The 21,410-nt window shown below is 47.2% G+C and overlaps 2 protein-coding genes across 3 annotated transcripts; both read left to right on the forward strand.

The window, feature by feature from the left end:
- Window positions 1–2,384: 2,384 nt before the first annotated feature.
- LOC123183195 (putative glucose-6-phosphate 1-epimerase) lies at window positions 2,385–5,923 on the forward strand. Its single transcript, XM_044595956.1, has 8 exons — window positions 2,385–3,205; window positions 3,299–3,373; window positions 3,997–4,053; window positions 4,172–4,335; window positions 4,776–4,910; window positions 5,027–5,129; window positions 5,270–5,369; window positions 5,470–5,923. Exons 1-8 carry the CDS (start codon window positions 3,107–3,109, stop codon window positions 5,673–5,675), a joined length of 939 nt encoding a protein of 312 aa, XP_044451891.1. The 5' UTR covers window positions 2,385–3,106; the 3' UTR covers window positions 5,676–5,923.
- A 2,447-nt stretch (window positions 5,924–8,370) lies between these two features.
- LOC123183196 (uncharacterized) lies at window positions 8,371–17,510 on the forward strand. 2 transcript variants are annotated; one of them, XM_044595958.1, is made up of 4 exons: window positions 8,371–8,641; window positions 8,743–8,857; window positions 8,966–9,067; window positions 16,971–17,510. In XM_044595958.1, the coding sequence occupies exons 1-4, from the start codon at window positions 8,536–8,538 to the stop codon at window positions 16,981–16,983; spliced, it is 336 nt and encodes a 111-aa protein (XP_044451893.1). In that variant the 5' UTR covers window positions 8,371–8,535; the 3' UTR covers window positions 16,984–17,510. The 2 variants fall into 2 exon arrangements, with proteins under 2 accessions (XP_044451893.1, XP_044451892.1); XM_044595957.1 differs by having other exon boundaries at window positions 17,098–17,510.
- The last annotated feature ends 3,900 nt before the right edge of the window (window positions 17,511–21,410 follow it).

Consider the following 21,410-nt stretch of genomic DNA (forward strand, 5'->3'; position numbering starts at 1 on the left):
ATCTTAAGATCTGGAAAACATGATCACCAACAACACTTGAGCTAGTCCTAGAGGCAAGACTAGGAACCTTTTGTTTAACCGTTTATCATCTCACACGTGCATATGTGTTATTCACTGAATCACATAGACCATAGCAGTTATAACATAGAATATAAACTCTTTAATTATGAATATGGAAATATAATAATACAAATATTATTGCCCCTAGGGCATATTTCCAACTTGGGAGCGGGGCAAGGGAATTCAAAGGCTAGTCAAGATAAAATGGGCACACGAAGGAGCTCCGAGTGTGGTCTGAGGCCAAGCGACAGGTATGGCGATGACTACCCGGGAGCGCGATGAAGCCTTAGCGATCTGCGGATCCCCGCTATCACATTGAGACGGTGACTCGGTTAGGGTAGGGCACCAGGTTGTCGCTAATAGTGAGCTCCAGTTTCACCGTGTGTTTCCGGAGTTTTCGCTAATATTGATTTCCATTTCAACTGACTAACATGAAGTCTACAAAACAATTGAACTAGAGGTTCCCGAATACCAATTACCAATTGAGAGGCTGAATACATACATCCAAATGCAACCTTATATGTGATGATACTTTATTGCAACAACACAAGCTAGTAACTTTGTATATACACATGGAATCTTTCATTATAGAGTTTCTTAATCATTTTTTTTCTTATTGTTGCGTTTAGCCGTCAATTCTTAGGTTTGCCCCCGAAAACTAAACAGTGGTAGATTTACCCTGTCAAATGACAAGTAGTGTGGGTGCATCATGACAAGTTATTTCGGCAACTTACGGTTGAACATAATGGTAATTATTTTGAAGCCCGTGTGAACAACATTCATATATTTTTACACATAATTGTCAAGACGTGTTTTTTAGCACCATGATAAGTGCTCTCTCGATCCTAAATCAACGACACTTACTTTGATACGGAGGGAGTAGTGTGTACCCAACATGACGTTTTTTTCGCACGATGGCTATGAAAGTGTCTGTGAACAACATGACAAGTAGTATGTGTGCGTCATGATAATTTTTACACACAATTGACATGATGTGGTCTGAGCGTCATGGCAAGCAGCGTGTATGCATAACAGCAAATCCACATACAGCTACCACTTTGTATTATTTTATCCTATATATACGGTCCATAGTCAATCATAATTGACCACATGCAACACGTTGGAGCTCGCCACGATTGGTCGCGCACAGGCGGCTCAAAAAGTCGAAAAATTGTTCTTTTCCGGTGACAAACAAGAAGGCCAGTACAGCAGCTAGGCGTCAAAGCGGCCTCAGGAGCTGAGAGCTGTGGCAACGGAAACGCCTTGAGAAACGCCAAAATCTCCTACGAGACTCAACTCGACCGTTCCTCTTCGGCTCACGGAGGCGCGGTTGATCTCCGTCCTCGCCCGCAAGAGGGCTTCATTTTTAGGTGTTTTATATCTGAGTTTGGTTACTTAGAAAGGCGAGCGGGTAGCGCCTTTTTAAAGATGGAATAATGTTTTTTTTGTCTAACCTTTGTTTTGGTGGTGTGTTTAGTATCGTTGGATGACATGTGGAGGTGTGTCTTCGGCGGATCTAACGAGATTCATCCGGTGTTTATCTTTGATGGATCCAACTAGATTCGATCTTCGTTCGTCTATGTTCGTGTGTCTACATGTTGGATTCTTTTGATCTATGCTTCTCGTCATCGGCGACGGTTGTTGTTTGGTGTGCTGGTCCTGTGTGGCATTAGGCATTTAGCACAACGACTTCCCAACTGTCTACTACAACAAGGTTTGTCCGTCTCCGGTGAGGTAGGCGCGATAACGGTGGCGCGCTTTCGGCTCGCTTCAACGCTTGTAGTCGTCGTTAGGTGGTCTACGGATCTGGATGTAATTTCTGGTGCTTCTGATGTTCTTTGTACTACCTCGATGTTTGATGAATAGATTGAAAGTTTTTAATGAAAATAATAATATCATGGCAAGTAGTAATGTGTATGCATCATGATAACTTTTACACATGCCATGATGTGGTTTAAGCATGATGGTAAATCCACATATAATGACCCCTTTGGATTGTTTATCCTATCTATGGTCGATCATAATTAACCACATATAGCCCCCCAAAAAATGACCGCATACATTAAAAAGTTGGAGCGTGTAGCGATAGGTCGCTCGGAGGCAGCTCAAAAAGTTCAAAAATTGTTTTTCCGGCGGCAAACAGGAAGACCAGTACACCAGCTAGGCGTCAAAGGCGGTGCGCTGTGGCAACGGGAAACGCCTTGAGAAGCGCCAAAATCGGCTAGGAGCTACTAGGAGACTCGACCGTTGCTGGCAAGCCGACGAGGAGGGTCGGCAACAGGACACGCGCGCGCAGGCCAAGCGAGCCAGTCACTCACTCACTCGGCAGTCGGCAGTCGGCACCTCGCCCCTGGACGCGGCACGCGCTAGCGCACGTGGCAGCGGCCGCCCCTCCACCCCGCCCCGGATCTCGCCTCGGATCCTCCCTCTCTTCCGGCACCAGCCAGCCCAGTACGGGAGTACTACACTACTACTGCTGCTACCCGCTGCCAGTAGTACCACCGGAGGTCCGGAGCCTCTCTCTCCCTCCCTCCCTCCATGGCATTGCGTGTGATCTGCTGCGTGGCGTGCGCCTGCTACTGCTAGGTTGCTTTGCTCCTCCACGTGCGCGGCGCTCGCTGCTGCTGCCGTGCCGACGTGCCGTGCCTTGTGGACTTCCTCCCTCCCTCCCTCGCCCGGTTGCGGGTGGAGTTTTGGTTGGGGAGAAAAGGAGAGGCGGAGGTGGAGGAGGAGCGCTGCCTGCCACGGCCGCTGCGCCAGGTGCCAGGCGAGGCGAGGTGAGGTGAGGTGGGTGGTGGCTCACGGGCGCTTCACGGGTTCCGCGCCGCCTTTGCCTTTGCTTTCACTCACACGGAAAGTGCCGCCGCGCGTGACGCCCCAACCGCCCCAACGCCGACGTCGCCGCGCCGCGCCGCATACATATCCCGCGCTCCCCGCGTGCCAGTGCAGTGCCCGCTTCGCTCCTTCCGTCGATCTGCGGTCCCGCGCCGTGCTCGATCGATTGGTTCCGACCGACCGGCTCCCGGCTGCCGGCTGCCGGCAGTGAATGAGCATGGGGCGCTACGCGGCCTCAACGGATCCGGAGGCGGGCAGGGACGGGGACGGGGCCGTCCTGCTCCGCTCGCCCAGCGGGGCCACCGCGCGGGTGCGTCCCCCATCTTCACTCTCACTATTGCTGGGTTGGGCGTGATTCTGAATTTCTTTCTGATGGGGTTTGGGGGCGTTGGTTGCATTGCAGGTGAGCCTGCACGGCGGGCAGGTCGTCTCCTGGAAGAACGACCGGGGAGATGAGCTCCTCTTCACCAGCAGCAAGGTCAGCCTGCCCCTCCTCCTGCTCCCCACTCTTCAGTTCAGCTCTGTTCTACTCTGCTCTGCTGGGTTCTGTGCTGTGCTGGTTATAAGTTTGATGCAGTGCGAGAGATTCATTTCGGTCAGTACAAAATACATATTCCCCATTCTGCGTGTCTCTTGTTTTTGTTGCTGCGTATAGTTACGCCAATGTGGGGGTGGATTATGCGCAGGCAGCAGGCTGTGTGCATTTTCTGAATTTGACACCATTAGACTGCAATGCTGGCTGGAGAAGACAAAACTAGGAATTGGTTCCATGGTTCAGATACTTCATACATTGGCCCCATTGTACAGGAACCACATTATAGTCCTAATTAGGGTTCATGCTTCATGCTAACTCCATCCGAGCATGGGCTTTGTTGATCCCGCTGTTCGCCCAATTTGCAGGACATGTGGGGCTGTACTGTAATACTCCCTCCGTCCAAAAATGAATGTTGCTGATTTAGTACAAACTTTGTACTAAATCAGCGACACTTACTTTGGGACGGAGGGAGTAGTAGTTAGTTAGTTAGTTAGTAGTTACTCTTATGTCTTATGTGTTCCATTGCCTTACTAGGCACTTGCATAACCCAAGTTGTTGCTGTGCAGGCAATCATGAAGCCACCAAAGGCGATGCGTGGCGGCATTCCGATATGCTTTCCACAGGTACCACAGCACTCTTATCCTATCTGATTATCTGCATATCAGAGGGTACAAATACAATCATGAAGTTGCTTGTTTTTTCTTGGCGTTTACTCTGAGAATAACTGCAAAACTCTCTCAGTTTGGAAACTGCGGGACCTTGGAGCGACATGGATTTGCGAGGAACAGGATGTGGGCCCTCGACGAGGAGCATCCAGGATTAAGTCGTAGTGACAGTGGCAGCACATCTTTTGTTGACCTTATCCTAAAGCCATCTGAAGAGGACCAGAAGAGCTGGCCACATAGGTATGCATCTCTGTTCATTAATCTGCACCTACTTTCTGGCCGCACATACTTTCTGTTACAACTAAATGAGGGTGGATGTCCAAGTTCTTCAAGCGAGTATTCGAGATGCTTGGTTAACAGCCGAAGCCTGTACCTCTGACGATATTTTGTTCACAATACTCGTATGATTAGATACGCGCACGTTTAGTGACAATGTTCCTTTAGGTAGAGAATGTAGTATGATGATACTGATGTTCATACATATAGGGTAATTTTTTTGATGAGTATGGTTAAGATTAAGCGGCACCGTTAATTGGCGGCTGGTAGCCGCTTGGAATATAGATGCTGAAGACATAAGAATGGGAGGGGATTTCCTTGTTCTCTCGTTCTTGTTTCGTATCTGTATCCCTTCCCTTCAGTGTTTGCATGCATTTTACCTGATCACTTGATTTTGGTTGCAGTTTCGAGTTCCGGCTGAGAATCTCTCTCACAAAGGACGGTGACCTCTCACTGGTATCGCGCATCAGAAACGTCAATGGCAAGCCATTCAGTTTCTCATTTGCCTACCACACATACCTCTCAGTCTCAGACATCAGGTCAGGCGACATGTACCCAACATAAGCGCTTTCTTGCGCCCCACCGTCGAACTGCTTTCTGTTGATGTCATACAATGTTAACACAAATGACTTTTGCCATGCCCTGTTAACTTCAGCGAGGTGAGGATAGAAGGCTTGGAGACACTCGATTACCTGGACAATCTCAGCCAGCGGGAACGCCATACCGAACAAGGAGACGCCATAACATTCGAATCAGAGGTGAATAGTCTAGGCTTCAGCACACTTCTTTTGAGGAATAGTTATATCAGCACACTTGAATGTAGCTGAAACCCATCTTTTCTCATGCCAGTACAATAGTATTTGGCTAACCGCTGGCATCATGTGCAAACGTTTTGCAGGTGGACCGAGTGTATGTCAGCTCGCCGAACGTGATAGCGGTGCTCGACCATGAGAAGAAGCGCACATTCGTCATAAGAAAGGACGGCCTCCCCGACACCGGTAAGACACATCTGTTCATCCATTTCCCTCCGTGCCTCCAGTAAACGAAACCAGCCACGGTGTATAGCAACACACTGAAATTTCCAGCCTATATTGGCAGTGGTGTGGAACCCGTGGGAGAAGAAGGCCAAGACGATGGCGGACTTCGGGGACGAGGAGTACAAGCAGACGCTGTGCGTGGACGCGGCGGCGGCGGAGCGGCCCATCACGCTGAGGCCCGGGGAGGAGTGGACGGGGAGGCTGGAGCTCTCCGCCGTGCCGTCCACCAACTGCAGCGACCACCTCGATCAGCCCGGCATCATGTGATGGCGTGCTAGCGTGTAGCGTGGTTGGTGATAGGTTACAGTGCTGTCTGTATGTGTAGCCACCCGTCTGTCAGTCAGGGAGTCGCTTTCGTTGTACTAGCATCTTTGTACATGGTATCAGTAGGTTTGGTTGGATCCGTGGTGGTGGTCGGCTGGCGGCGCTGGATTCGCCGGTGCCGAGACCTGGTTTCTGGAATGTCGCCGGTGCCGAGACCTGGTTTCTGGAATGCCATCAACCTTTTTTTAAAAGTCTTGCTTTTTCGATGAAGGGCGCCATTTATCGATTCATAATGTAGCATCGAGCCATACAATCACAATGAGTATACACCCGGCCTCTGCATAAGTACGATGCATATAGCCAACACACACGATCACGTCGGCACACAGCAAAGTCATACAAGACCGAAGCTATGCTAGGTGAAGGGGAAAAAAGAAAGCAAAGCAAAGAAAACAAGAAAAAAGAAAGCAAAGCAAAGAAAACAACAATTGATGATATACAACAGTGGCCATCGGCATCAACCATTTATTGACAGCAGAAAGACTACGAAACAGGTTCTCGAAAAGTCTCTTGACAGCATAAAGACTACAAAAAAGGTTCTTGAAAGGCAATGTCTTCAGGAAGGAAACGACACACGAACGCCGCCGTTGCTAGATCCAACCTCCGAAGGCCAGATCCTGGGTTTTCACCCCGAAGAGCAAGTCCGAGCATACTCTAATAATGCCCTCATCAGGGTAACGACACAAAGAACGACATCATTGTCAGGTATAACCAACAAGGGCCAGACCTAGGGTTTTCACCCCGGAGCCTGAGACCAGGTACTCGAGAAGTACCACCCAATCGAGTCATCCTATGTTGTCTCCTCCACTTGCCACGATCCCAATAGCTGCATAGGCGCACGGGCTGACGCGAGCAAAGGTCATGCTCGCACGATCAAGCTGATGAGCCGTGTCAAGAGCTGCTCGCCACAACATAACGAAGTCATTAACGACGAGGAAGGGCACTGGCATCGCCAAAATCCTAAGTTTGGGACGCTTTGGAGGCCTCGCATCATCGTCAAAAGTGGCAGCCGGTGGTTGATCTGCATCAGAAGACACACCACCGTGCGCTGCCACTAGCTTCGCTATCCCCTGCCTGCCGTAGCAGATCACATCGAGGGAAAGGACATGACGGTCGTCATGCATCGACCACGAGTCATCAGGTCGTCCAATTTGACCGACCCGACTCGTCACCAACCCATGATGCCGCCGTCGGGACAATGCCAGCCTGAAGTTAGCACGAACCCAATCCAAGGCCGCTGGGCACAAGCGAAAGGCACCCACGAGCAGCAACCCTCGCCTGGGCGTGTTCCCCATGTTGAAACAGGCTGCATCTCTTGTGCACTTTTCCTGCCTTCAACGAGGCCGCTGCCCAACCAGGATAGAGCTGCATCCGCATGGTATGCCAGCAACGAGGCCGCCGCCCACGTCCACGATCTGTCGTTGCTGCTACAATTTCCAACCTTCATGACGTCTGGTGACTGCTCGTACCTCATCAAATGCCCGCCTAAAACGCCACGGGAACAGACCCTGCCGCCACCGGCGGCCGCACGGGCAAGCCCGCCGGTGCCGACCGGCGACGGCAAGGGATGGGCGCACGGAACGAAGGCCGAAAAAGTGGATCGCGGGGCCTCCCGAGTCGACCAGGCGGATGACGCGGGGGCGATTTTCATCACTCACTTGAGATTGTTCCTTAAAAGTCTTGCTAAGTCTCACTGATGCTATTCATTCTGTGCATTTAAAAACCGAACTGAACAACCATACCGAAAATAAACCGAACCTAACCAATTTTACGGTTTCTGGTTTCGGTATGGTATGAACTTTTCATACCGATTTGAACTTTGGTTTTTATGGTATATACAGAAAAACCAAACGGTTAACCGAATAAATCAAAGTAAAAAAATAAATTTATATTTCTTGAGATGAACAACCATACAAGTTGTCATTATTCTTGTACATGAGTCAAATACCAAGCACGTAAAATTTTCTTGTAACATAGTTATTTTTCTCTTTTTAAAATGCTAAGCACATCCATAACCATCAATAGATGAATCAATGCATGCATATATATATATATATATATATATATATATATATATATATATATATATATATAGACACACACACACACACTATTTGTGTAAAATAGTATGTGTTTTGAGTCATAAATTTTCAAATTATTATTACGTCATTTTTAAATTCGCGTCAACTTTGATTATTATGGTATATATCGAAACCATACCAAAAAAATTTGGTATATACCGAAACCGAACCGTATTATAATTTCATACCGTAATTATCGAAGTATTAACACCGTACAAACCAAAAAACCATAAACCGAACGCACAAGTGAGATGCTATATTCGTGAGATCTTATAATAGGATCCGTACAAAATTTCTTTTTCAGTTTTTTCTTTTCCTCTTTTGCATATAGTGTCACCGAGACTTGGTTAAATCCAGCTACACCTTTTTTTTAAGTCTTCTGATTTCTGGAATGGCATTGGACCTGGTTTCTGGATCTGGACCTTTTTAAAAGTCTTTTCTTCTTTCTGGAGTATATATTGTCTTTAATTTTTTTCATCAATCGGGCCGTAAGTTGTCGATCCACACTTAGTTGACGGCCCACCAAGCGGAGCCGAAAAGCCCGGGAAAACCCCGCCGGAAATGGAGCGCGGCGGCGGCAAAATTTCCCCAATCTCTCCGCCTCCCTCCCACTCCACTGCGACCAGCTCTCTTGGCGCCTTCCATCCATCCCTCCCCCTCACCTCCGCGACCAGCTCTCGCTATACGCACCGGCCAGGGCGGCCGAGCCCTAGCGGAGCGACATGGACTCGGCGATGCTCTCGCGCACCCGCGCCGGCCTCGGCGCCCCGGAGGAAGAGGACGACGACGGAGGCGCCGTCGGCTACGTCAAGGGCGAGCACTGCCTCGGTACCCCACCCCAACGCCCCTCCTCTCGCGCTCACCCCCGGCCTTTCGCTGTTCGCCGACTTCCGCTGCGCGTTTGTGCTGACAATCTGAAGGGTCTGCAGAGGCTGCTGCGGCGGGAGGTCTTCGAGCAGGTCTGCGAGTGGAAGAGCGCGTCCATGGGTCTGGCGCCCATCATCGAGAACCACCAGTCCGTTCGCAACCTCGGCATCACGGCAGGTAGATTTTTCATTCCCTTGCTGAAGCTCTGAAATTAGTGTGATTTAATAACTACGTACGTACAGTAATTTGTAGTTGCTCGCCATTAAGTCTAGCCTGCATTTTCAGGCGCAGAAGGAGAATGCCGCACGGGTTAAGCGGTAAGAATGACAGCATCGATAATCGTCCAGTATCATCTGATGAAGAAACATCGCAAGCACGCAAGCGCAGGTAATTTCCTGCATGGAGTTGCTCACATGAGTTAATTCTATTGGCGTGATATGTTTTTCTTAGTTTGTTAGTGTTAATGAAAAATATGCAAAGCTTTGTGTGTGCTCTAAAAAGACTGTTTTACTCTTAAAAGGTTTTTTTATATCAGAAAGTATGATTGCTGATAAATGCCTGAATTTTTTCCCATTATGCCTGAATTTCTTAATAAGGTCATGTTTCGGCCGTTGTTTTCATGCTCGGTCTATGTACCCGAATTAAGCCGTAATGTTGTCAAGATTTAAGGTCTTCTGTTTATGTTAATTAACTTGATTACGTCCAAATGATTAAAGTTTATGATTAAAGATTGATATTTAAACCTTTATTACCCACTGTTAAGTTATTGTCTATGATTAAGGATTAATTGTTTTCAGACAAGGCCTAAACTGCGACGGGTTAGTGCTAATTAGATTCTCTGTTGGACTAATTAAGACATGCTTCCGCACCATGTTAATGTTCTGATTAGCATTGTTAACCCTGACTAAGAAATTAGAAGGAGGGGAATCAAATGTGTAAGAAAAGATACAACGGCAAATCCCCAATATCTGAAAACACTAGATAAGTAAATCCCCAATTCAGATGAAACCTAGGATTTTTCACCAAATCAGAAAAAATGCCCAAAATGATGGAATACAGATAGAAATAGCTCGAGGCTCACTTCATGAGTCCGCGACCGTGCTCTCCTTGGGGATCTCGACGGCGGCAAAGCCACCGTCCCTCGGGACAATCCACGGGAAGGAGCCGCCGTCGACGAACTGGTGGACGGGCGCCTTGCGAGGGCCGCGCCTCGTACGTCGCCATCGCCTTCATGTTTTGCGCCGGCAGCTCTGCCGGCGAAATGCTTATCCAGTCCACCGCCCTGCTCGCCATGTGCGCGACGCTGGAGCCACGCTCGCCGGAAGACGGAACTCAGTCCATTGCACGCTTCACCGGCGAGGTCACCTACCGCGTGTCACGGCCCCCTCTACCTCATCCCCACCAGAAGGCACCACCGGAGAGGCCGGCCCGCTTAGGCCTAGGCAATCGAGGAAGCCCAGTGCCAGGTACGACCCAGCGACCTGGGAGCTGGCACCGCTACAAAAGGGAGCGACCACCAAGTGAGAAAGGGTATCGAATGTAATAGGCTATTGGCACTTTCCCCTTCCCCAATTCTTCTCCGCTCCCGATCCCCTTGCTGTTCCTCCTCCCCAACCTCCAATTCTCCCTGGATTGTATCAGTTACCTATGAGACGAGTAAATTAGATCGAGTGCCCTAACACATGGTATCAGATTTGCCAGAATACCTCAAGAAACCCACCTATTCCACTCGCCAGAAACAACAAGCCACCGAGATGGAGCAGCAACTCGCCGATCTCGCGGACGCGATGGCGAAGATCCAGGAACAGACGGCCGCGATCCAGCAGGCAGTCGCGGCGTCCAGCACCCTCGTCGCAGAGATCAAGCCGGCGGTGCTGGATCTCGCGGCATGGCGGCCGTGATGGAGAAATCGGTGGAGGAGCTGCAAACCGATCTGGGCGGCCTTCGCAACCAGATCGCGCAGGTCGCGCGCAACCCCGTGCTCTCCATTAAGCCGGCGGATCTTCCCCCGCTGATTCCGCGCGTCCCCGAGGCGGATCGGGCTCCCGACGGTGACAACAGTCATGGGCCAAGCGGCCACCACGACGACACAACAACACGGAGGTTGGGTACCGGAGTGGTCACCACCCTCCTGCCACCTCCGGCCATGAGTACGTACCACCAGCTTCCTGCACCTCCTGCCCACCTATCCCCTCGTCATACATCTCGATCCCGCAGTCCGCAACGCCATTCCTCGCTGCTTCCTCGCCCCAAAATGGATTTCCCGCTGTTTGGGGGAGAACGCCCTCGCAGTTGGAAGCGCAACTGTGAGGCTTATTTTCGGGTTTTTCACATCGATCCGTCTCTCATGCACTTCTCTGGTGCGGCCATGCTCTGGTTAGAGAATAGTGGATTTGATCTTGATCGCCTAAAGTGGGAGGAATTCTGCGCGCTGGTCTGTGACCAGTTCGGACGCAACGAATTCTCTGTTTTGCTTCGTCAGTTGTTTCACCTTCGTCAGACAGACTCGGTGCTCGATTACACTACTCGTTTCAATGAAACTATGCATGCTCTGCTTGCTCATAGCAAGGCTTGGGATCCAGCTTTGTTTCCTTCCCGTTTTGTTGATGGCCTTAAAGATGAAATTCGAGTAGTTGTTCTGGTTCACAACCCCAAGGATTTGGATACTGCTATCTCTCTTGCGTATCTGCAGGAAGAAGCTCTGGAGATCCTCAAGCGCCGGGAGCCGCGGCGCGCGGACATGGGGCACAGCTCGCGCACGCATTTACGCGGAGCCATGCCATTGCCGCCCCTACAGGACGGCCACCCACTCCGACTACACCACCGGAGGCTCCCCGCGGCGACACGATGCCACGGGGAACACCGTCGACAGATGAGCGCCTCTCCACCTTGCGCGCTTATCGCAGGGCGCGCGGTCTCTGCTACATGTGCGGGGAACGCTGGTCGCGGGATCACAAGTGTGCAACTGCGGTGCAGCTACACGTGGTACAAGAGCTGTTCGATGTGCTCGGCCTGACGGACAGCACGCCTGAACCAGCTCCGTCCGAGATCAACAGTGAAGTGCACACCATTTCAAGGGCTGTTGTGGATGGAGAGGCCACACCTCAGACTATCAGGTTGCAAGGCAAGATTCAAAACCACCAGGTTCTCATTCTGGTTGACAGTGGTAGCTCACACAGTTTCGTCAGTTCAGCCCTAGCGGCGCGTCTGCAAGGGGTGGTGCAAGCTGTTCGGCCGCTGTCAGTTAAAATTGCAGATGGTGGTGAGATGCGCTGCACACAAGAGCTGCTCAAAGGGGAATGGACTGTTCATGGGCACAAATTCTGTTCTCGGTTGAAAGTGTTGTCGCTCGGATGCTATGATATGATCGTGGGAATGGACTGGTTGGAGGCACATAGTCCCATGGATGTGCATTGGGCACACAAGGAGCTCTCCTTTTCACATCATGGCAGGACGATTCAGCTAAAAGGGGTTCAGCCTAAGCTCTCGGATTGTTTTCAGATCACCAGCCATCAGTTGCAGGCTATGCTGGAAGAGAATGCGGTTCACTACATAGTCCAACTTTGCACAGTTGATGGGAGTGCTACTCAGGATGCCTTACCAGCTAGCATTGAGAATCTGTTGGCTCGTTTTGCTCATCTCTTTGAGGAACCCAAGGGACTGCCACCACATCGAGAGTTCGACCATGCAATTCCATTGATTCCAGGCGCTCAACCAGTTAATCTCCGGCCTTATCGCTACAGCCCCCAGCAAAAAGATGAGATTGAAGCACAGGTTGCCGAAATGTTAAAACAAGGGATCATCCAGCCTAGTTATAGTCCCTATGCTTCGCCGGTTCTCTTAGTCCAGAAGAAGGACAGAACATGGAGATTTTGCGTGGATTACAGACACCTCAATGCTATTACGGTCAAGAACCGCTACCCTCTGCCCATCATTGAAGAACTCTTGGACGAACTAGCGGGCTCTTGTTGGTTCACGAGCTTGGACTTGAGAGCTGGATATCATCAGATCCGAATGGTGCCGGAGGATGAGCACAAAACTGCATTCAAAACTCATCATGGCCACTTTCAGTTCAAAGTGATGCCCTATGGTGTTACCGGAGGCCCTAGCACTTTCCAAGGGGGTGTGAACACTGTTCTTGCTCCACTGCTGCGCAAAGGGGTGCTCGCGTTCATTGATGACATCCTGGTACATAGCAGCACCTTGGAGGAGCATGTTAAGCTGCCGCGACAAGTGTTTGAATTGTTGGATAAATACAAACTTCACATTAAGCGTAGCAAGTGCAGTTTTGCTTAGAAACAGCTGACTTATTTGGGACATGTGATCAGCGAGCAAGGAGTAGCAACAGACAACAAGAACATTGCTGCAGTGCAAAGGTGGAAGACTCCTACCTATGTGAAGGAAGTACGGGGATTCTTGGGGCTTGCAGGTTATTACCGGCGTTTCGTCCGGAACTTTGGAGTGATCAGCCGGCCGCTCACGAACCTGTTGAAGAAGAATGCGGTGTTTGTGTGGAGCCAAGAGGCCGATGCAGCCTTCCATCACCTGAAGCAGTCACTGATCACGGCGCCGGTGCTAGCCTTGCCCTGCTTTGACACCCCGTTTGAGATTGAGACGGATGCTTCTGACAAAGGGATTGGGGTTGTGCTTATGCAGGCCGGGCACCCTATAGCATTCCTCAGTCGGGCGTTGGGGCCTCGCAACCAAGGTCTCTCTACCTATGAGAAGGAGTTCATGGCAGTTCTTCTTGCAGTGGAGCGCTGGAGGCCGTACTTGCAAGGGAATGAGTTCACCATACGCACGGATCAGCGCAGTTTGGCCAACCTGGGTGACCAACGATTGTCCACACCTTGGCAGAAGAAGGCGCTGACCAAGTTAATGGAGCTACGTTATAAGATTGTGTATCGCAAAGGCGTGGAGAATCGCGCGGCGGACGCCTTGTCCCGTGCTGATCATGGTGACTTGTTGGCCCTCTCGGTCGCTCAACCAACTTGGCTGGAGGATGTTGTTCGGGATATCACGGTGACCCACATGCCAAGGACATTCTGCAGCGCTATACCGGAGCACCAAGTGATGATAATCCATACTCTGTGGTGGACGGCGTGATCAGGTACAAGGGGAGAGTGTGGCTGGGTTCAGATTCTGCCGTCAGACAGCAAGTCTTGCGTGCGCTCCATTCCAGTCCCACAGGAGGGCATTCGGGGATTCATGCTACTTATGAGCGAGCTCGCAAGTTGTTTGCCTGGCCTAAGATGAAACAGGACATCATGCAGTTCATCTTTGGCTGTGACACTTGCAAGCAAGCAAAGTCCGAGCACGTGCGATCGCCTGGTCTCCTGGAACCCTTGCCAATCCCACCGCATGCTTGGCACACGATCACTCTGGACTTTGTTGAGGGTCTGCCACTGTCTAAGAACTACTCCTGTCTCATGGTGGTGGTTGACAAGCTCACTAGGTACGCTCACTTTGTGCCCCTGTCGCACCCATTCACCGCTCTACATGTTGCTACAGCATACATGACGCACATCTACAAGTTGCATGGGTTGCCGTATGCTATGGTCTCCGACCGCGACCGGGTGTTTACCAGCGGCCTTTGGAGAGAGTTGTTTCGGCAGGCAGGAACTGATCTGAAGATGTCATCGGCCTATCATCCACAAACTGATGGTACCACGGAGCGAGTCAACCAATGCATGGAAGCCTACTTACGTTGCTTCGTGCATGCTTGCCCACACAAATGGGTCCTGTGGCTACACCAGGCTGAGTTTTGGTATAATACCGCCTTTCACTCGGCTCTCAACTCCTCGCCTTTTGAGGTTTTGTACGGCCATTGGCCTCGCCACTTTGGCATTGTCGATTCGTCTTCTGTGGCACCGGCTGATCTGACTGCGTGGATGCAAGAGCGACAGTTGATAACAGCCATCCTGAAGCAGCAACTGGAGCGGGCTCGCCAGCGCATGAAAGTGCAAGCTGACAAGAAGCGCTCGGAGCGAGTGTTCCAAGTGAATGACTGGGTGTTCGTCAAGCTACAACCCTATGTGCAGACGTCAGTTGCGGCCTGTGCTAATCACAAACTCTCTTTTCGCTACTTTGGCCCCTTTCAGGTTCTGGACAAGATTGGCTCAGTCGCATACAAGCTGGCCCTCCCTGCAGACAGCCGGGTGCACCCGGTCTTCCATGTCTCGCTGCTGCGTGGGGCTCTACCGCCAGCTACCGCAGCCCAGCCGGACCTGCCAGTGCCACCGGCTCCTCATACGGCGCCATCTGTTCCAGAGGCAGTGCTTCAGCGCCGGGTGGTTCAGAGAGGCACAGCTCGACTACCGGAGGTGCTGATCAAGTGGTCTGGCCAGCCGGCGTCTTTGGCTACCTGGGAGGACTACTTCGAGCTCCGCAGCCGGTTCCCGGGAGCCGCGGCTTGGGGTCAAGCCGGCGCTGAAGGGGGAGGGGATGTCACGGCCCCCTCTACCTCATCCCCACCAGAAGGCACCACCGGAGAGGCCGACCCGCTTAGGCCCAGGCGATCGAGGAAGCCCAGTGCCAGGTACGACCCAGCGACCTGGGAGCTGGCACCGCTACAAAAGGGAGCGACCACCAAGTGAGAAAGAGTATCGAATGTAATAGGCTATTGGCACTTTCCCCTTCCCCAATTCTTCTCTGCTCCCGATCCCCTTGCTGTTCCTCCTCCCCAACCTCCAATTCTCCCTGGATTGTATCAGTTACCTATGAGACGAGTAAATTAGATCGAGTGCCCTAACACCGCGCCACCACGGCCCGCGAGCTTCGCCCGCCGCCGAGGTCGTCTCTCCGTAGCCGCTTCGTCCATTTCGGGGGAGAATGGGGGCAAATGGACCTAGGGTTTTGACGGGCGGCTGTTTTGTTCCAGCCTGGGACGATCCCGATCGTCGGTTGAATCGAACGGCTGAGATCAGCCAACGATAACTGCTGGGCCTTCGGGTGACTAACGGGCCGATTCGTTTCCTCGGGCTGAGGCCCAGGTTGTCTTGACCCGTCAGGATATTTCTTCTTTTAAGTTTTTCATGATGGGCCGATTCAATAAAGGGTAGCCGCGGGTTATTGGGCCAAAACTAAAGTTCTGCACTTCTGTTTCTTTTATTCAGTGCATTTTCTGTATTATGGTTATTCTAATGATGTTTATGCACTGTTATGAATTAAAAATCACCAGAAATTTATGTTGTGGATTGTGATTTAATTTTCTTAGTAAAATGGAACCAACGAAAAGTTTTTCTTAGAAAATTAATGCACAATCGGTGTTGAAGTCATTTTATTAATGCGCCTTTTATGATGATCATCTTCCTGGTATTTTTTCAATGATGAAATTAATGTGAATCACTTGTTGAGGTTTCTGAATATTTTATTTGGAAATTTTAGTTAAGTGTGAATTTCATGTTGATGCCACCCTTATGGCATTTCTTAATGATGTCATCAGTACTACCGAGCTGAGGCCACCACACGAAAAAAATGTTAATGCTCGCTTGATGCGGTTTACCACGTTGCACTATGCGTCATCATAATGTTGGGGCAATATGCCTCTTGGGCAAAACTAAAGTTTATGGTTGGTGAATTTTACGTCATTTTATTATGATATGCACCGCTGAAATAATCATAATGATTAAAGATGATGTTAATGAATTATAATCACAATTCCTTTGCAAAGGAATTTGTGGAGTGAATTATTCCAAATTACATGTTGTCATTTGTTTGACACATGGTGTATACCTAATATTATTTGGTGAATCCTTATGTAATTTTGTGCCCAAATTTTATTATTTGGAAAATGTTATGATATCCCGGTGATAATATTAATGTCATTTTCACTGAGAATGTCAATTTTAATGTTTAGTCAGTGGCAGTGACATTTATATGTTTTTGTTAGGTCTAATGTCATTTCCATTATATGTCATTGAGAATTTTAGTGATAATGTTGACACTTATGTCCAGTGTTATTATCGGTGTCAACTTTAGTGACAAAGGGTCTCATTGTGTATGATGGCAAACAAGGTTTTATGTTGTTGCTTTATGTTAATGTTAGCTAAAGTTCTTGCTCATAATTATGTGATTTGATGTCTCTCTAGTCAAAATGGAACCAACGAGAAGTTTTGACTAGAGATTTAATAAAAAATGTTATAATGGCATATGATGATATTCTGACCAACGTTGATTATTCTCATGTGTTATTTGTGACTAAGCATCTTTTTGACTCATCCCATTGCATGGTTAATTCATGCTTGATGTTTTGTTGTGATGCTCATAATGTTTTCTCCTTTATATATAGCAATGAACAATAATGATGTCAAACTTTTGTTTGGCATAGAAGAACCTTATGTAAATAACTTTTCCACATGGAGAGGTGAGATCATTGTCTCATGTAAGGAATCTCCCAATGTTTTTCTGCCACTAAGGTTGAAGGATGTTGATCATGATGATAAGGCAGACATTGGGAGAGGACGCATGTGCCATCATGCACATCACTAATGCAAAGGAGATTAAAGTCAAAACTACTGGATTTATTCCACTAGCTTTTGGAGATGACTTAATTCTTCATCTTATTGATAGTGTTTTGTTCATGCTCCTGGTTATTGAAGAACCTTAATTTCGTCTCTCGAATAGATGACGTGATTTTATATGTTATTAAGTCAACTCCAATTATGTAATGTTAGTCGCACCTTATGGTGAGACGAGTTATGTTTTCACTAAATGAATCTTTTGTAAAGATTATATGCTATGTTACAATTGAAGATGTAAGAAAAGTGTAATTAATGAGACCTCATCAAAAATTGTGGTTTTAGACCACATTTCGAGGGGGAGAATGGAAGTCTCCTTTAGTATCAGATATCGCGTTCACTTCTCCTACTTAGATCATAGCATGTACAATTAAGCAAACTATGTATCTCAATTCTCTAATTAAGATGGAACCAACGAGAAGTCTTGGTTGGAGAATGTACGAAAAGCACATTCTAATGTTGGTTCTCTAATTAAGATGCAACAAGTCTTATTTAGAAAAATGACTCCTTTATCATTTTAGTGTGTACTTAGTCCCTTATGAGCATTACGAAGCACACATGAATGCTAAAGTGGCAAGCTTGCTAGTCTAATGACCATCATGATGTAACATGTTGATTATATATGACCAACGTCGTTTATAATCATATGTGACACTTCACTCAAGTGGCAAGTTTGTCAGTATCATGTTGTTTGTGGTTATATTTCTGACTAACGTCGTTTATAATCATTTTTCACAATTCATTAAGTTCTTTTCCATCTTCAGCCCAACGGTGTTGTGGTTTAGAGCTGGGATGATTGTTATCAAGATTTTTGGATATATTTTCCATCTTCTAAATAAAGTGATCATTAGGGGACCTGGAGCGTATGAACATTAATCTCAAGGATAACTCCATTAGATCTTTGTTCATATGCATCAGGTAAATTGAGGGGAATTTATTTTTCTCTCATGCAACACTTATTGTTGAGACTCAACAATTTCCCTATGATCGATAATGTGTGTGAATGATCATCTTAGTGGCTTGTTGCCATATAGGATGAAGATTATGAGCTCTAATGATGTATGGAACTCCATAGAATTTCCTCAGTGAGTTGTTGTGACGTTTGTGTTATTACTATGACATGCTCTTGTGTTGACTTAGTTGATAATGTATGTATGACTCAACTGTATGGTTTTGTCATGGGTGAAGTTGACATAAGGAATGTTATCTAAAGAAATACAATTATGAGATAATACAAGCGTTGGGACACTCATACTATAAGACGAGGGGGAGTAAGATCACTACCTTATGGAGATAGAATATTTTGGCGAGCCAAGTAATTTCTATTTTCTATTTGTAACATGAAGGATCTTGGTGATGCCCATACTTTGCTTGTATTGAGTTTCGCCAAGATATATGTCAGAAAGGAGTATAAGTTTTATTACGATGACATACGTTGATAGAGTACAAAAGAAAATATTACGTGGTAGTACTCTATCACACCTGCTACTAAAGTCAAGGGCAATAAGGGTGGACAATTTAGTGTCCAAGGAACCATTATGAACTGATCAGATAATGTTAGTTCCTTATGCTTCAGCTGTCAGAAGCAATGTAAGTATTCAAGTATGAAAGTGCCATAATTATGATCGGGATAATTGGCAAATGTACATCAAGGCAATAAAGTTTACATGCTCACTAATAAGAAGTCTGGTAACCTCAATAACGTAGGTTATTCAGACATTGTTTTTGCGAGGTGTGTGGATTTTGAGTTTCCACGTTATGTTACATCCCCACCCTCACATATGGAGCTATATCGTGGAAAAGCTCCATAATGACACTGATGGCATCAATAATGATGCATTTTATTATTTGGTGTGTTAGAGACTACTGAGAAGGTTGTATGTCAAATGAGTTTATTCCCGAAATTATGGTGGTAGACAACATTTCTGAACCACCTACTGCAATATGAACATGCAGTTTTCTATGCGAGTAACAACATGTCAAATGGCATTGCCAAAACCATTGACAATATGTTTCTTGTTGTGAAAGATAGAATCCAGGATCAAGCTATTGAAGTTGAGCGTATGAGTACGTCTAAATGTTTTACGGATCCGTTTATCAAAGACTTACCACCCAATTGAATGATTATGTTGCTAGCATGGGTTGCTGGAAAGTCTTGTTGATCCTGGAAATAAGGACCGTTGAATAATCCAACTCCCATAAAGTGTTATGTTTTTCATTTCGAGATAGAATGATATACTATAAGTACCGAGGTCCAATGTCATTTGATAGGTCACTGTGACACCTTACTTTGGTATGTTATTTCTGTTACGAGTGGGTTTATGATGTTTGTTAACCTTACGATCAAGGGGGAGAATGTTGGAATTTGATCTCAGGTAACAACCCGAGAGAAACCAGGAGGTTTTTGACCCCATACCTTTCACGTAGGAGCCTTGATCGGAGGCCTCTAAACCAACAGTTTTGGACCCGGTCCCCGGCCCCAGCACTTGATATAAAACAAAAAAATGATAGCATGTATAAGACACCAACAAAAGAGTGGCTATCGATAAAACTGCCCGATCCTAAAATTGTGCTAAGGGGCTGGAAGACCGATGTCTACCGGCGGCCACCAGGAGAGGAGCGCTGCCGGCATCCATGGGCTTCCTCTTCGACTACAGAGCCCCTGCGTCCCTGTTGCGATCTCCTCTGAAGGACTCCACATCGCTGGAGACTCACGGCTGCCAACGAGGGCTACCCATTAATGATTTCTGCAAGTCAAGGTTAGTCCCTAATTTTCTTCATAGGAGGTGTTCTAATCTAGAGATCGAGATCTTATTATGTTAAGCCATAACGATTATATATATAACACAACGATAATCATCCAATATCATCTGACGAAAAAACGTTGCAAGCACGCAAGCGCAGTAATTTCCTGCATGGAGTTGTTTACATGAGTTAATTCTATTGGCGTGATATGTTTTTCTTAGTTTTTACTGTTAATGAAAGATATGCAAAGCTTTTGTCTGTGCTCTGAAAAGACTGTCTTACTATTAAAAGGCCTTTTATATCAGAAAGTATGATTGCTGACAAATGCCCGGAAATCGGCAGATATATTTTTGGTTGATTTTATTTTTAGTTGCCATTGATTAGATTAGGATGCCCTGAGATGTATGAGCAAACATTTGTTGCTGCAAAACAACATCACATTATTTGGTCATGTATGAGATTTATTCTTTTGATTACTCTTGATAGCATGTATTGTGATGTTCTTTTCAGTTTTGTTATAGGCGAATGTGCAAATAATTAGGACTCTAGGTTGCATTTTCTCTTGCTAAGCACTGAGTGCAAACATGCCACGGATACATGAAGTTATTTATGTTGCCTTGCCGTTTTAATGTCCCGAGTGTTTACCTGAATCTATTGCAGAACCAAAACTAAGGAGCTGTCATTGGAGGATCTTTCACCGAGCATATCACAACATCAAGAGACTTCACAAGGCACATATTCTGACGATGAGACCACAGGACCTGTGCTTAGGTGAGCTCATTTGGCTTTATATACATCAAGAACTGATTACTGAATGTTCACCAGGGGAGTATTATAAAGGACCAGCTGCCTCATTCTTTCTTAGTGGCCGTGAACATGTGTTACATGCTCAACAATGAGTCATGTATAGTTATCAGTAAGATGGGATGCATAACTAGCAGGCCAAAGGTGTCAAAACTAGTACATACATGGCCGTAAGCACATTGTGAAAAGAAATCAGTGCATTTAATAATTAATTGGTAGTTACTTGCCATTAAGTCTAGCATGCATTCTTTTCAGGCGCACAAGGAAAAGGCTGCTTGTGTTAAGCCATAAGAATGATAACGGTGATAATCATTCAATATCATCTGATGAAGAAACATTGCAATTACATAAGCGCGGGTAATTTCCTGCATGTAGTTGCTTTCATGAGTTAATTCTACTGGCATGATATGTTTTTATTTCAGTTTGTTCCTGTCAATGAAAGATATGTAACGCTTTTGTGTGTGTGCTCTAAAAAGACTTTTTTACTATTAAAAGGCTTCTATATTAGAAGTATGTTTTTTGACAAATGCGCGGCAATTTTTCCAGTATGCAATCTAAACCGTTAAATGCAGATATTTTTGTTAACTTTATTTGAAGTTGCCAGTGTTATGCTGGAAATGCCATAGAATGTATGAACAAACATTTGTTTCTGCAAAAACAAC

The sequence above is a fragment of the Triticum aestivum genome, chromosome 1D (assembly GCF_018294505.1).
Source record: "Triticum aestivum cultivar Chinese Spring chromosome 1D, IWGSC CS RefSeq v2.1, whole genome shotgun sequence".
In the NCBI taxonomy this organism is placed as follows: domain Eukaryota; kingdom Viridiplantae; phylum Streptophyta; class Magnoliopsida; order Poales; family Poaceae; genus Triticum; species Triticum aestivum.

Coding starts and splice junctions, on each gene's coding strand:
- LOC123183195 (XM_044595956.1), top strand. CDS start 3,107: ATGAGCATGGGGCGCTACGCGGCCTCAACGGATCCGGAGGCGGGCAGG. Junction 5,130..5,269: donor CCATAACATTCGAATCAGAG/GTGAATAGTCTA, acceptor AACGTTTTGCAG/GTGGACCGAGTGTATGTCAG. Junction 5,370..5,469: donor GGACGGCCTCCCCGACACCG/GTAAGACACATC, acceptor CTATATTGGCAG/TGGTGTGGAACCCGTGGGAG.
- LOC123183196 (XM_044595957.1), top strand. CDS start 8,536: ATGGACTCGGCGATGCTCTCGCGCACCCGCGCCGGCCTCGGCGCCCCG. Junction 8,858..8,965: donor CAACCTCGGCATCACGGCAG/GTAGATTTTTCA, acceptor CTGCATTTTCAG/GCGCAGAAGGAGAATGCCGC. Junction 9,068..17,097: donor TCGCAAGCACGCAAGCGCAG/GTAATTTCCTGC, acceptor TCTGCCACTAAG/GTTGAAGGATGTTGATCATG.